Raw genomic sequence first — 15,487 nt, forward strand, 5'->3', positions numbered from 1 at the left:
GTGACTAAGTTTGGAAAACAAGAGACCACAGGGTGGACTTATGGATTTTTTTAAATCAAGTTCAGCTAGCACACCAGATGCCCAAGGAGTGGCATAGCGAGGTTGCATTGGGGCCTTAGTGCAAGCAAACTGACTGGGCTCCCTCACGAGGATGACAATTCAGTCTGTCAGATGCCTTCGACACTTCAACCTCCTTTGACAAAGTCTGTATCTACCATACCAAACTTTTCTCTCGCTTTCTCCCTCCATCCCTGCAATGCATTTCTGCAAGTCAAAGCCATAACCCTAAAAGCATTACCAAAGCCATTAGGTTTGGCACTTGTAAAGTGCATGCACACTAAGGCATAACATGCGGGGACCTCACACTGCTGCCCTCCTATAAGCACACCCCCTCACACTGCACTGAAACAGGGATATGACTCGCTCTGCACTCTGAGGCCCAACTTTCAACCTGTAGACCAATTACCTAGCACTCACAAAATACAATGTTAATCCTACATTGACAGAGGTCCTTCCCTCACAATGCACTCACAAAACATGGTAACTATCCTCCACTCATTCATGCACACTTCTCACACACAGGCACACTGCTCAATAGGAACAAGCAGAGTTTGGACAAATGGTGGCACAGGAGACACAGGTTGAGTATCTGGTGCTTTCATTGGTCCATTAGTGAAATTCAATGCTCTTAAAATAAGCTACACTAAAGCCTGAATGCCCACTGAGGTTATCAAATCTCTCAAACTATACTTGATCAGCCCTGTAGACTATAGGTCCGATTAAGAGTCTGGCGGTTCACGGACCGCCAGACTCATGGGTCTGGCTGCAGTCTCCTGAATGCCCTATGTTGATTCGGGCGGTCAAACTGTCACTGCCCTGCAGCAGCCTCCAGAACACCGCCATTCCCTGCCAGTATTGCCGTAGTCAGGAGGCCCCAATTTACTTGGCTGACCACCAGAGTCCCACCAAGCATATTAAAAGTTTTGTCTGCCAGCGGCGTTATTGAAGGTAACTACTCTATGAACACCATGGCGGAGAAGAAACAAAGGGGGCCCTGCACGGCTCCCTGTGTCTCCTAGAGCATGTGTCCCCCTGTGTGCATGCTCCCCAGTTCCTGCACAGCATTGACTTTTCAGTAGATGCCGTGCAGGAACTGTTTTTGGTGTTCCCATTGCAGTGCCCATTTTCTGAGGCACCGCCGTGGCAACGACAAAAACCAGCACGCCCGACAGGAGGAAACTCCTAATCTGGCAGGCGGTCTGACCACAGCTTTGGCAGCACAGTAGACCTGGCACCGCACCACCAAAGTTGTAATCAAGCCCTATGGATGTCTGATCTTGGTGGTCTTTTGCAGTGAATAGTCTTGGCATAAAAAATAATCCCACTGGCAGTCTAAAAAACAAGGTGGTTCTTTGCAGTGCACATATATGCTAAAATAAAGTAACAAATAAAGCAAAACAAATACAGCATAGTACCTGTCTGCCATCTTGGAACAGTAAAAAACAAAAACAAATGACAGTATGCACAATATCGTTTCACAATATCGTTTCACAATGATGGCATGGTTTTGCAGATTGCAGCAGTAATGTCGGCACTCTGCAAAAGAAAGTTGCAGTCCAGAACCATTGGCAGCACAGCGGCTGGTACTCTCACTGCTCAATTAGCATAGCCTGCATTTGCAGGTGAGCTGCTGGGGGTCTAACTAAAGGAAATATCCCATGAGGTTGGACTTCTCTGGATGCAGAGTAACACAGAGTAAGCAGGCAAAATACTATCACCAAGACTACCGGACATCCTGAAGAACAGAGGTCGTCTACTAGGCAGAGCAAAGAAGCCACTGGCTTAAGAGGACTGATCCACTGCCCATTTGTATATATGCTGTTCTGAAGGGCTGAGCTAATATGTTAATAGCACTGATGAAAAGCTGAAGTGGGTTTACCTAAATCCTATTTTATCCAAGCAAGAGTGTTTTTTTTTTTTTTTTGGTGAGAGCTGAAAAAGTTCTTTGGTCAGACTTTAAACAGAGAAATACAGCAGAGAGAGCAGCAGCAAAGGGGCCCTTGTGTTACATGCGTAAGACATACAGCACAGACCAAGAGCATCACAATCTTGCCTGAAAGATATGGACAAAATGTGGTACTGCAGTGCCAGTGCAAGCTTCCTTCAGACATGAAGCAAGAGTGGCACAGGGCAGCACCATTTAACATAACTGTTAGATACACAAACAAGCAGCATTTCAGATTTGGTATGAGTGCAAGGAACAACACTGGGGTGTATGATTGCAAGTCTGACTCACACGGATAGCAAGATTTCCATACACAAAACAGGCACAGCACCAGGCAGGAGTATACACTTCCTTTACACCCAAAGAACACATACTGATCTGATCAGTAACAATACAAGCTTCCCTCGCATACACAGAACATGGACGCCATCTGAGACAGCAATCCAAGCCAGTGTAAGTTCCCCTCACTAGCATCACAGATACAAGATGATCATCAGCGAAGATATCCTCACACACAAAACATGTATCACAATGGCAGCAGCATCTAAGCTTATTTCAGGCACAGAATACCCAGAGTAAAGTACGGAAGTGGGTGAGCCACTGAAGCCTCAAGTCCGATATGAGGCTCAGATTCAAATCCAGGTCCACATGATCCCTTGAGAAAAATGAGCTGAGCTTTCTTGTGGCTTCTGCCTGCTAACCACACTATCTAATGCACCATGAACGAAAGACAAAGCATTAAACTTTGATGACAGACAGGGGTGAGAAAGGGATACTAAACTAGTGGATGAATTGCACAATGCAAGACCAGAAAACCAGTAACTAATCCTGGCTTGGCCACGTATGGTTCTAGGCAATATTAGTTTATCGCGCTTCCTATTTCTTTCATTACTGCAACTGAGGAAACCTTGAAATATGTGAGAACGTGTGCTATACAGAAATTTCTTGTGTTTGACTTACTGGACTATCATTTTGCTCCATGTAAAATAAGAATATAGTACAAATATAGGGGGCAGATAACTGACTTGCCTCTTAGGTCACTAACAGTATTGTCGTCAGAGTTTGAGGGCGAAGGCATGAATGTTTCTAAGTTCGTGTCAAAGAAATATACTTCTGTGAATTTTGAAGACACTCATATTTTCACATATGTGTTGCACGATTTGCAAGTCAAATGTTCCCATGGCTCAGCTTGTGCCTGGGCTGTTAAGAGCCCAGACGGGCTCTTACCGCCCAGACAGACCATTAACTCTGTTCTCCCTGTTAATTTGTTGGCTTGCCCACCTCTACTCAGTACTGTGTATAACAGTTATTCAATTCCCCCTCTCTCAATATCGCTCTGGGGGCAAAATCTCGTTTTCTGACATCTGGCCTGTTTCCACTGGACTCAGAAGGATAACTATTCGTACTTCTCGTTTTAACAAGGAAGATTTGTGGATTAGAAACACCAAGAAGTTGTTTAACATTGCAGGTGCATTTTTTTGTGTGCATAAAATGAAACAAACACCACTCCAATAATTAATATTCCCAATTCCACCATTCTGTCTTAAGTAAACAATTTTCATTTACTAACTGCCATTGTCTGCCCTCCACCCATAAGGCTGAACACAGCGATTACTGTGACCAACTTCAGAAGCTACCCAGAAGCATTGGCATAACTTCTTCTTTGACCTCTGATTGTATCACACAACCAGGTCCGAATGGCACACACTGCATTTCCAAAATTTAGCATGCACACTGCAGCCATTTGGTGAGGGAATCAGACGGAGCTAACAGCAAGCTCCCACTGCTGTAAGAGCTCCTGTGGCCTTACTACGTAGTGGTGCTGGAACAATTTTCAGCCTGGTGGTGCTGCCATCAATGTTACATCCCTGTACTCCAGGATTCTGAAAAATCCAAGCTTCACACACAGAACAAGTGTCGCAAATGAGCCACGCCCATTCAGCAGGAGATTGGTAAAGGTGTGGTATATAGCCGGTGTTGAAGTTAGGAACACTCGGTCACAATTGTATTACTAAAGCATGGTGTGGTAGCCACTGTCATTTACAGACAGCACATTTTCCATTGAAATAACCATACATTTGCAGACATACAATTATACTGATTAAGATATATAGCACACAAATGATGTGTGGAAATTGGGTTTCAGCGAATATTTGTGATTTATGAATCACCAAGTAAAGGGTCTTGATTTGTTTTGACACCATTAAAGTCTTTGTTTTCATCACACTTTGGAATTACGAAAAAATAACTCTTAATTTGTGCTTTCCTATTTATTTTGAAATGGGTATAGGTCATTTATAGGTATTTAAATGTTGTTGTGCGTAGAACAGCATCCTACAGCCTCTCCTTTAACACCATCAAGGTTTTCACATAGTCCACTTTACAAAATCTTCACACTTTGCATTAAGCTACAGAAAAGTAAAAACCAGTCTTCATTTCAAAAGAATAAGAAGTAATTTGTAAGAAGACTAAACTTGCATTTGACCCCTGTCTGTAAACACACAGCAAATGTTACACAAAAACACAAACTTCACCTTCGGAACTCCATCATGGTTACTTAGATGCTCTCTCAGTGCACAAGCGTCTGTTGCAGTTGGGCCCCTACCAGCACTGGTCCCCAGTGCATCACAACAGCTGCACCCCTGGTAGCTACTCCCCCGTCCCAAGAGACAATTTTAAAGGGAAGGCAAGACATACCTGGTGGTTGTAACATAATGTATGCCTCAGTCATGCTTCCGAGACGACAGAAAAACTTGATCCCATAATGTTCTCTTTCTACTGCTGCGATGTCGAGGATCAGGGTTTGCACTTTTGTACCATCGGCTAAAACAGATGAGCTGCGGAAGAAATGAAGTAGCCTTTAGGAACTTGTGGTCTACATTCATTTTTTGCATTTAAAATGCTTCATTTTGGAAACACTATGCAAGGCTATATAAAACCCTTACCATGCTGTAAAGTATGATAGAAATATATATTTATTTACTATATGTTTTTGATGAGTGTGCACCTGGTCAGTTCAAGCACCGGAGGGCCACAGATGGGCAGGTTAACTAGCACACTTAAATTATATTTGGACAGGGGGCAGGCTCAACAAGTGTGTATTACAGGAAAGCGCCGGTAGATGGTCCCATATGGTAAGAATTAAGACAAGCAACATGACTTATGAACCCAATAAACGCTGAACAATGCACAAAGTATGCTACATGGTTGCAAATACAGAGGAATACAAAAGTTTCTTTGGCCACTACTGAAAACAAGGAAGGTGGGACTCACCGTTCTGTTGAAGAGTCCCATCCCTTTTCAACACAATCCACACCCATTGCCCAGCTAGATCATCACCCACTATAATTCCAGGACATACACCTACTTCTCTTCGAGCTTATTCAAAGATGCGCCGGTGATGGTGGTCTCCACAGGTAATACTAATCCATACGCCAAGCTGGAGTTTCCACTTCTCAGAGCAAAATACCCGGTGAAAGAAGTTGCCCTCAAAAATATGACTCCAACATCTCAGGTCAGTCCCAACTGAAAAGGGTGTACAGATATGTAGATATCGAGAGCCTGCAGCTCTAGTGGAAGGTGAATGCTTCATTTTAAAATCGGAGTGTTCGGTTTTTTACTTTCAGTAAGTGAGTACTGAGTTGTTGGTCGATGTCGTTCAATATGGACTGGGAACAGTGCTAACATATGGAATGACAATAACCAATTCAGCTCCACCCCCTTTAAAAAAACTATCCCCCTTTTCGATTATTTTTTTTTTATTTTTTTTTTTTAAAGAATTGCTTCTCCAGCAATAGGACCCATTTTAACTCTGCTCTATTTCTGATGATCTCGGTCAGGGGCTCTGGGGGGATAGGGATTTCAGGTTTGCGATAAAACACATGCAATAGTCCACCATTCTCAGGAACCACTACATCAAGATCTTGGCAACGGTGAAGTTTAAGTATAGACATTTTAACTGAGAGTGTAGAGGGTTGGGTGAGGTCATGCAGTTAAAGTCTCAGAATAGATAAACTAATTTTATGGTTCTACTCTGGTTTATCATCACATGGATCAGAAAAACCTCAATAGCATGGAGGACATAGTGGGCATTCAACCAGATTTCTATGGACAGCCTTCTGTAACACCTTCGGCATTCATAAGCCAATGCGGAGTTGGAGAGGAGTGTGGATGCAAAGAAAGTGTTAATGTTGCAGGCGCCAGGGTGGAGTTATAGCTGATAGTGGTTCTCTAATCTAGATCTCAAAATATGGTACTATGACCTGCCGAAGCCTGTTAGACTTTAGGTGTGGGTGTCTCTCTCCATTTTTGGGATAAAAATAAAAAAATTCTACACACACGTACTACCAGGCCCTTGCACATCTATAAATCTGATTTTAGAGGAAAACACATCTTGAAATTGGTAAAATGGACATATGCACGCCTTTTTGCATTACTTTCACCTTCATTGTGTATAGGTCTCTGTGACAAAATCTTAACCGCACCAAACAAGGTGATGGATAGAGGCCCCCCTGCAGAAGACAGCACAAGCAACCCAAGACTGTTTTCGGTCTGTTTGCTCCTCATCAGGAGGCTGCACCTTGAATCCTATGCCGAGACATAAATCTCATGCTCAATGTGCCACTGGAAGCAAGTTGCACCTGCACCCTTACTGTACGTCTAAACAGGCCTAATCCCGTCTTGGACTACTTGCGTTCCACTACAGGGAGGTCGTGTGATGCAATTCAGGGTGGATTATTCCTATTTAAGAAGGACCATGGTTGATTTGCGTAAGGCTGGGTCTAATCAGAGGTATCATGGGAGATAAATGATTTAATGGCATGCGGCCCGAGTAATTACCAGTGTTCGAGATTAATTCAAGCATTCCATCCGTCACTTTTTGCATTCTTCATTGTGAGCAGTGGCGGCTCATCCGCTATGGCGGAGGAGCGTTGCCACACTGCTTTCAAGCAGTGCGAGAAGTAGAAACATAAAAATGATAATAACTAAGTTATTATAATCATTTTAGGTTTGCGCTGCTTTGCGGGTGGGTGGGGCTGCTCTGCACTTGGAGCAGGGCAGAGGAGGAGTGATTTGCCCACTCCTAAGTGCACAATGACTGTTTGGTCAACCCTCTCGGACTGCCCAAACCGGTCACGCGTACTTTTCCCCGTTCTCCATGCAGGCTGCAATGAAAACCTGCATGGAGAACATGCCCAGGCCCCCATTCCCTGGTTAAGCGACAAACCAGGACACCCAAACCAATCACAACACCTGCTTGGAGAACATGATCAGGCCCCAAATTCCCTAATTGAGCATAGAAGCAAGACACCCAAACCAATCACAACGCTGCACCCAAGTTAAGCGGGCAACAATGCATTCCTGATAGAAAAATGGCACACCAAACAGAAACAAGACACATGCAGGCATAAGTAAAAGCTTCCCCTAGTAATGCAGTTTTGTTTCTGCGAGTAGGAGCTAAACAGACTAGATGCTGGCACAGGAGCACTGCTTGAATAGGTGTGTCTATTTTCTGCAAATCAGCACTTCCTGCAGATGTCCTCACTTGTGTGTGTACACTATGCCTTTTGATTATGCCTTGCTTTCCACTTGAAACTGCACTTTTTTTTTTTTTTTTTTTTTTTAAGAAGAGATTCTACTTTTCTTTTGTCTTGCCCACTGTAAGCTCTGACTTTTCCTCAGTCACAGTAGAGGATTCATGTAATATTATGCATTTGGTGCGTATTATACCACTTGCTTTGCCATGCAACCTGGCAGAGGGTATACCTTCAAATTGTCGTTTGTGAATTCTAGGATACTCCGCAAGGAATAGGAGTCGAGTGATACCTCACTCACATTTTTTTTTATCTTTTACAATCTGGCTTAGGCCTTGTGCTCCGGTGTGCTCTGTGCAGGGGCTACCTCAGACCACAACAGCTGAGCGACAGTACAGAGGCAGGAGAAGACTCAGACTTCCATACAGATGCAAAATTGTTCCGTCACCACATCAAGCCCTACAATCCAGTCCCCAATGATCTGCTGTAACCATGCTTTTAAATAAATATTTTTGGGGGTTTTCCCATATTAGTTTTTGACTGCTGCAGCAGCTGAGGCCAACAGGTTTTGTCTAAATTTGCCACTTTGGAACAAACTGTATAGGTATTAAGGTGCTTATACTGTTGTATGAAGTGTAAGCATAAGTTGTCATAGTTAAGGAAACCCTTTCCCATTGTGAACTTAATAAATAATGTGCCTTTTAAGAAGCTCTCATCAAAAAGTGCCAGAAAAATCAACCGAAAACTGGGACCTACCTACCAGCTGATCCACACAAGGTGCATCGCCGGTCAGCCTGACTTTGCTGTACCTCCCTACTGCGCGCTTCTCTGCAACAGCAAACTCTGTTCAGTGGGATCGCTTAGCATTGGTATCTGCCTCTTGAAGCCTTCTTTATTACAGCTTGCAGCTTTGTCCCTCTGGAGGCTTTTGACTTTCAAAATCATATACGTGTCCAAAGGTAAATATCGTCACCGGCAAAAAGTTACCCACGGACAACGTCGGCCTTCTCAGCCTGGAAAATTGGCTTTTCCCCATTTGGAGCTTCTTCCCATCATTGTTGATAGTTTCACGGAGACTTTGTACAGTGTTCCCTGGTGACAACGACAACTACTCCTCCTCAGCCACAGCATGCTGCTTGCTATGCTGAACTCTACTTGCTCTCACAATTTCATCTTAGTCTGAAGGTAAGCTGAATCTGGATCCAATCTACCGTGTGTATTCTGACTGCACTCCATCGCGATCAGCCTTAACTATTGAATTCACCCCAGTCGTGTGGGACCAGATACCTTCTAATAGCGATTTGATCTTTTAGACAGTATTTTTCCACTTAAAACAAACAAAACTATAACTCCAGGTCTACTGATTGGATTTAATTTGTTTTGGTGTCATTTTATTCATTAGCTTTTTCTCTTTTTCTAAATTGGTTTAGGATTTTTCTTGTGTCGTATTTTCACTTTATTACTGGTTTTATTTAACTTATTTTTATTAGCATTTCTGTGATCTGCAAAACAAGATATAGTACGGACCACAGCATATAACAGCACACATTCAAAGGGGTACACTCCTGTCTCTAATTATTGTAATATAACGCTCTATATCAATCTGTTGGCACAGGGAGATACCGTACACATCATTGCAACAGACTAAAAAAAGAAAATCAAGAAAATAGACAAAACATCTCCTCCCCACACTCCCTCCCCCCGCCCACCCCCCAGTGCTCAGATACACAGCTTGCCCTTCTGGAATTGCACGTAAGCTAGCAAAAGGAGGCCCGCTATGTATTGCTGTGGCTATTGAGTGGAGCCTAGTCCCACCTCCTTCCTTAGTGTAGACCCTGTCCCCGTCCCCACAATTCCTTAGTCATCTGCACCAGCCTCTCCGCTCAGGGAGACAGCAGCCGGAACCTCCGTCGGATCATGTATCATAGTGCCCCAGGAAATCAAGTCAGCCGCAATTTTCCCATCGCGTCACACCTTTCTCATATGGTCTCCTTTGCCCCGGCCCATTCAATTATATCATGCCGCCAGTTTATTAGCAGTGGGGGTCTCGAGCTCAGCCATCTGATAGCTAGGCGCAGCTTAGCCAAAGTTAATCTCAGCGGCGCAAATTTCCTACTGAGCTTCCCATTCTTTCTTCTGGGTAGTAGATGCAGAAGACATTGCTTGATCCCCAAGGTGGAGCATCCAGCCTATGGTCCCTTGGAGCTGTTCCAACACCACCTCCATGAATTTCTTATTAAGGGGGCAGGTCCATACCACATGGAAAGAAATCCGCAGGTGTGATTCCACAGCACACAGATCTCTAGTGGGATATAGGACATGTAACTATTTGGAGGAGAAGTATGCAGTGTGGATAATATTAAATTGAATGAGCTTGAATAGTGTATTTGATACATTGTGCACACCACCATGTATCCTAGTCCACTCCATGGTAGTGATAGATTTCCTGCTAAACTGTTGCCAGGCCTCCTCTAGTTTCAAGGATGGGGCCAGTCTAAGACCTCAGTGCAGGATATAGGCATTTAATGAGCTGCTGCCCCCCATCTGGGGACAACAGGGCTGCCAATGTCTGTGTGGATTCTGGGGCTTCTAGGAATACAGGCCATAGATCCTGGGCCATGGCAGCGGTCTTTGTATACTGAAGAAACTATCCCTGCTCTAGGCCAAATGTCTCAAAGGCATCCTACATGGTGATGAACCCGTCTCCCGGGTATAAGTCACTCAGTGTATTACACCCACCTTCTCGCCACTGCTCAGTGGCCATGGTCAGAGCTATTAGCGCAAAAGGTCCAACCATCCAAGTATCCAACTAAAGCGCATAAGGCGTCCTGTGGAGCACTCCTCGCACTGCTCTCTCCCACAGTTGGAGCATTAATCGGACCACATGGGATAGGATCTCCGCGACTTATGCCACGTATCAGGAGTGTCCCCAAAGCTGTATCACTGTATGTACCCACAAGTAAAGTCTTTTCCCAATTGTTTCCTTCAACGAACAAATGAACTGCATGCTGCAGCTGGGCTGCAAGATAGTACAACTCAAGGTCCAGGAACTCCATCCCTCCTTTGTTCCATTCTAACATGTGTGGAGAGTCCCACTCTGCACCACTTCCCTGCCCACAGTGATTCTACTAGGAGCTGAGCTAATTCCCAGAATACTCCATGAGGGATTTTGTACATTGTTCCCTGCAGTACGTAAAGACAGCGGGCAGCACCACCATGTTTTATCAATGCTATTTTCCCCATCAGGGAAGCTTCAAGGTGTTCCAGAACTTTATAGAGGGAAAGAGGAAGCATGGCACTGCTGTACGCCGTGCGCAAATTGTAGCCCAAGGTATTGTACGCTATCTGTATGCCAGGGCAGCCCTGCCCTCTGCAGTAAATTAACATCCACTCCCTTTAGTTGGCTATTGGAAAAGTACTGATTTAGATTGGTTGACATGGACCCCCGACAGCTCACCGAATTCCCTCATGACTTTTAGAAGGATCTGGGCTGAAGAAGCCGGCTGACGCAGACCTATCATTGCATTGTCCGCATATACTGACAACATGGACCATCTGGCCCACTTGTATCCCCCAGCAGCAAGCCACATGTGCCATTACCATGGTTAGCAGCACGGGGGACAAGGGGCAGCCTTGTCGCTTAAACCTCTACAATAGAATCTCTTTGGACATCTAGTTCTCAGTCCGTACTTGCGCCATTGGTTGCATGTATAACAGTTTAACCCAGGCAACAAATTTATGTCCCACTTCCATTTTCTCCAATACATGCCATACGTACCTCCAGCACACTGAGGCTGGCTCTATGTCTAGGAAGGCTAAAGTGCAATGAACGTGGTCTAGACAAGGGCCATGGAAATCGTGGGTCAGCCGCCGCAGATTACATAAGTATTCCTATGTGAAATGAACCCGGACTGATCGGTATGGACCAGATTCGGGAGATACCGAAGCAGGCATGCTGCCAGATCATGGCAGAGTATTTTTTGATCTACATTTAACATGGAAAGGGGGTGACAGGAGCGTGTCCATCTGCTCTTTCCCCAGCTTCGGCACCAAGATGAAAAGGGCCTCTCGCATGGAGCCCGGAAGTATTCCCTGCATCAGGGCTTCCAATAGCATCTCAACCAGTGTTGCAGGAACAACCTTGTACAGTTCTAATGGCAGCCCCCCTTTCCCCACCAGAGCCTTAGTTGCCTTGAGGGAAATCCACTACTAGGAGTATGCCCTATTTTGTTAGTGGCATTTCTAGACAAGTCCGTTACTCCACATGTAGATGCGGAGCCCGTCTAAATAGGTAGTGGCGGAGGGTACCGGGGCTTCAAGAGGGGATGTTGACTTCCAGTGGAGGTGTTTCACCAGCACCTTGTTGATGGCATGCTGAGCATATACCTCTCGAACTGTCCAGTTCCTGATGGCCAGTATGGGTTGCATGTACTGCACCCTCCATATGCAAGTGATGCCTATATGAGAGTCTTACATGCCTCTCCAACCTTTGCCACAAGGAGTAAACCTCTTTCCGAGCTCTGTTCCACCCCATATCATGCAGGAGGGCTTACTCTAGTGCAGCCAGTTTTTATTCCTGTATGTTCAAGTCTCTCTGTAGCTTCTGCCGGATACCCATGGAGGTAGCCATACACACTCCTCTGATCACCCCCTTCATCATGTCCATGTGTTCTCCCAATTATCGGCAATCACACATCTGTCGACCAGGTCTGTTAAGGCCTCTGTCCTCCACTGCCACAGCAGCACCCGGGATCTGGGTCTAGCCAATGAGTAGGTCAACAGCAGAGGTGAGTGGGCGGAGAGATACCTAGCCAAGTAAGTCAACTCAGTCACTCTCAGCGCTGCTTTAGTATGTATTAGGAGATAATCTAACCTGCTGCATATGTCATCTGGTGGTGTGTAACAGGAGGTGGTGGGCCCGCCAAATGTCTAATAACCCCATACCCGCAATCACCTACTTGAGAGCCTTAGTCATAGTTGGTTTTGTGCCCTGCCGTGGGGAAAACCTGTCCTTTTCCCATTTAAAACACAGTTAAAGTCACAAGCTATTATATTCTGAGTGGGCAGATATCCCATTGCCGCCATAACCAACCTCTCCAAAGTATTCCCCGCTATCTGTGTTAGGAGCATAATTGTTAATAAGACAAACCTAATGAGTGCCCAAGGTCTCATGCAGTATGACATACCTCCCCACTGGGTCAACACAACTGCACCTTCCAGAAGGTACCCCCGCGGGCTTTCCTATAAAGGCACCTCACGTAAATCCAGAATAAGGTGTGGCATACACCTGCCCCCTCCACTTTTTACACAGACTGGCAATGCAATCTCACATGTGCGGGTCTCCTGCAAAATGTGATTGGAACCCCGTATCTTTTCAAATAGGCATTCACTCTGCACTTTTTTCAGGCCTATTTAGCACCCTGGTGTTCCATGTGAGAAACTTGTAATTTCATGACAAACCATGGACAGTAGACATTAGGGCCCTCCCACTGGCCCTAGGGTTCCCTTCTGTAGTACTGAAGGGCCATCCGGAATAAGGAGTACCACTGAAAACAGACAGTACATTCCCCCAAACACCCAACAACCCCTCCTCCACTAGGCAGAATATACCGGACACCTGCGAAATTTGAACAAATGTGCGAAATTAAATCAGTGATAAAAGGGGTTGGCCAGACAACAAAGAGTGGAGTGAAACTTAGAACTGGATTTTGTTATAATTAGAAGTACCAGGGGAAGCAGCTGAATGTCTGGCCTACAGACTTCGCTCCTCCCGAAAAATTATTTAATTGTAACACCATAATTCCTAAAATAATTAGTGGTTAGTGTCTGACAAATAGACCATAGCTGCTGCTGAAATCTTTTTTTCATCATTATACTTAAATTCCTGATAAGGTTAGTCATTAATGAATGTGGCTATAATTGCCCATGCTTTTGGGGCTGCAGGATGGGGAATGAGTTTGGAAAAGGGACCACGATGCAAATTTCACGATATCAGGTTGGAGAAGTTAAACACATCATGTAAGAAGTTGTTCGTTCATTGCACCCGATTGCCTTAGATAATGCACCAGCACCCACCCCCCATTTCTTGATATTTGTATGAGCTATTTTACAACATAAAAACAAATCCTCCTTATTTCACTGCCCCTTCCCCACTTAATATAACCACAGTGCACCAAATGTCTTATCAACAAACTTCTGAAATGTCCAACTAAATGGACGTCCCATTTTTTTAAATGCTAATTTCTAACTATAAACGTTGCAGAGTGGAGCAGAAAGGGGGCTGGGTCTCTGGCCAACGCTCAGGAAAAGCGCTGTGTGGGAATTACAGGAGCTACCAGGAGGACTTCTTGGCGCTCAAAGTCCCTCAAGTGTAAAGTCTTCCCCCCCCCAACCAGTAGTGTGCCAGGAGGCGCATTTGCAGAGTGGTGGAGAAAGGGGGTGTGGTCTCCGAAGACCTCTTAGCAATACCACTGTGTGGGACTTACTGGAGGTACAAGGAGTAGTTGGCCCCCTTGGGGACTTCCTTGGGGGCCAACTAGCCCTCCTATTACCGCCAGGAAGTCTCACACAGCTGCACTGGTAAGTTCTCAAAGCAGGTCACACCGTCTTTGCCCACCAGTCTGCAAACACGCTCCCTGGCACGCTCTTGGAGGGGTATTAAAGTCCCCTTTGCTGTTGGGGGTCGTTAGGGGCAAATTAACCTACCTGACACCTCCAGTAAGCATCCCCAGAAGGTGGTTTTGCTGAGACGTGGACAGGCCAAGCCCCCTTTCTCCACCACTCCTGGCACACTCTTGGTTGGGGTGCGAGGTTCCCCTGTGTCCTTAGGGTCCCTAGGGGCCAACAAGCCCTCCTGTTACCTATAGTAAGCCCCACACAGCTGGATTGCTGAGAGTGGTCCGAAGCTATGCCCCCTTTTTACACCACTCCTGGCACACTGCTGCTCCGGGAATGAGGTCCACTTCAGTCCTGAGGTCCTCAGGACACAAGAAGACCTCATCGCCCCACCAGCACTGTGCCAAAAGATATGTTTGCAGAGCGTGGGGGGTCAGGAGCCCCCACATGCAGAACTTTTACACGCCCTAGGGAGGTGGCGGTCGCCGGGGCTGCGCCCCAGGCATAATATTAATCATGTCCCGGAGATATGGCGGTCCCCGGGGCTGTGGGGGCCAGCATATTTTCCTTTTTCAAAACTAATGGGGCTCTTCGGTCAGCTGTCTTGGAAGTTTCGGGGTGATTCGTTAAGTGAGGGCCAAGAAAAAAGGGGGTCCCAAAACGCATTTTCTTCATTTTAATTTCCATAGGAAATTTAGACATGGGTACAGCCCTAATGGCTGAACAGAATTACACCAAATTTGGCAAAAAGGTAGCTCTTGGTTCAGAAAGCACTCTTTGTTAAATGATGTAAATCCGTTCAGTAGTTCCTGAGAAATGTTAACATTTCTCAGCTATACAAATATCCCAGCGGAGGAGCCGCAAACCCTCCCTATCTCAAGCCCGCAATCTGATTGGCTGCCAACAGTTGAAACCAGGAAGTGTTGGCAGCCATCTTGTGACTCAGTTCAACCGAATTACAAGAAAAAAGGTTTCAAAATTATTTTAAAAAACATGGGGCAGAGTAGAAACACCCTGACCCCTAGGCCTGCTCAGGGGATCCCACACGGACCCAAAAAAGCATTTTTTTCAAAACTTCAGCTGGATTCTCGCTGGGTGAGAATATCCCACAGAACATTAAAAAAAAAAAAAAAAAAAAGCTAAGTGAGGTCTCCCATGCTTTGGTTCTTTTAAGCCCTGGGTGGATGCAGGGGCCTCACGGCGCTATGTTAAAGAAATGCAGGGGGGCCACGCAAGCCCCTCTGTGGACCTCCACCTCCCCGGTGCTATATGCATTAAATGCGTGGGAGCCATACGGTCCCCCGCAGCCCCAGGGACCGCTACCTCTCCGGGG

At 45.6% G+C, this 15,487-nt stretch overlaps 1 protein-coding gene across 3 annotated transcripts in view; it reads right to left on the bottom strand.

Moving 5' to 3' along the window:
• The window catches only part of LOC146805479 (interleukin-1 receptor type 1-like), a 242,574-nt gene that overhangs the window by 66,268 nt on the left and 160,819 nt on the right, over positions 1–15,487 (bottom strand). For all 3 annotated transcript variants that reach the window (XM_085622740.1, XM_085622742.1, XM_085622741.1), the window contains one exon: positions 4,703–4,842. In XM_085622740.1, coding sequence (XP_085478866.1) covers positions 4,703–4,842 — 140 coding nt within the window. The remainder of the gene's footprint in view (positions 1–4,702; positions 4,843–15,487) is intronic.

This window comes from Triturus cristatus, chromosome 8 (assembly GCF_964204655.1).
Source record: "Triturus cristatus chromosome 8, aTriCri1.1, whole genome shotgun sequence".
Lineage (NCBI taxonomy): Eukaryota > Metazoa > Chordata > Amphibia > Caudata > Salamandridae > Triturus > Triturus cristatus.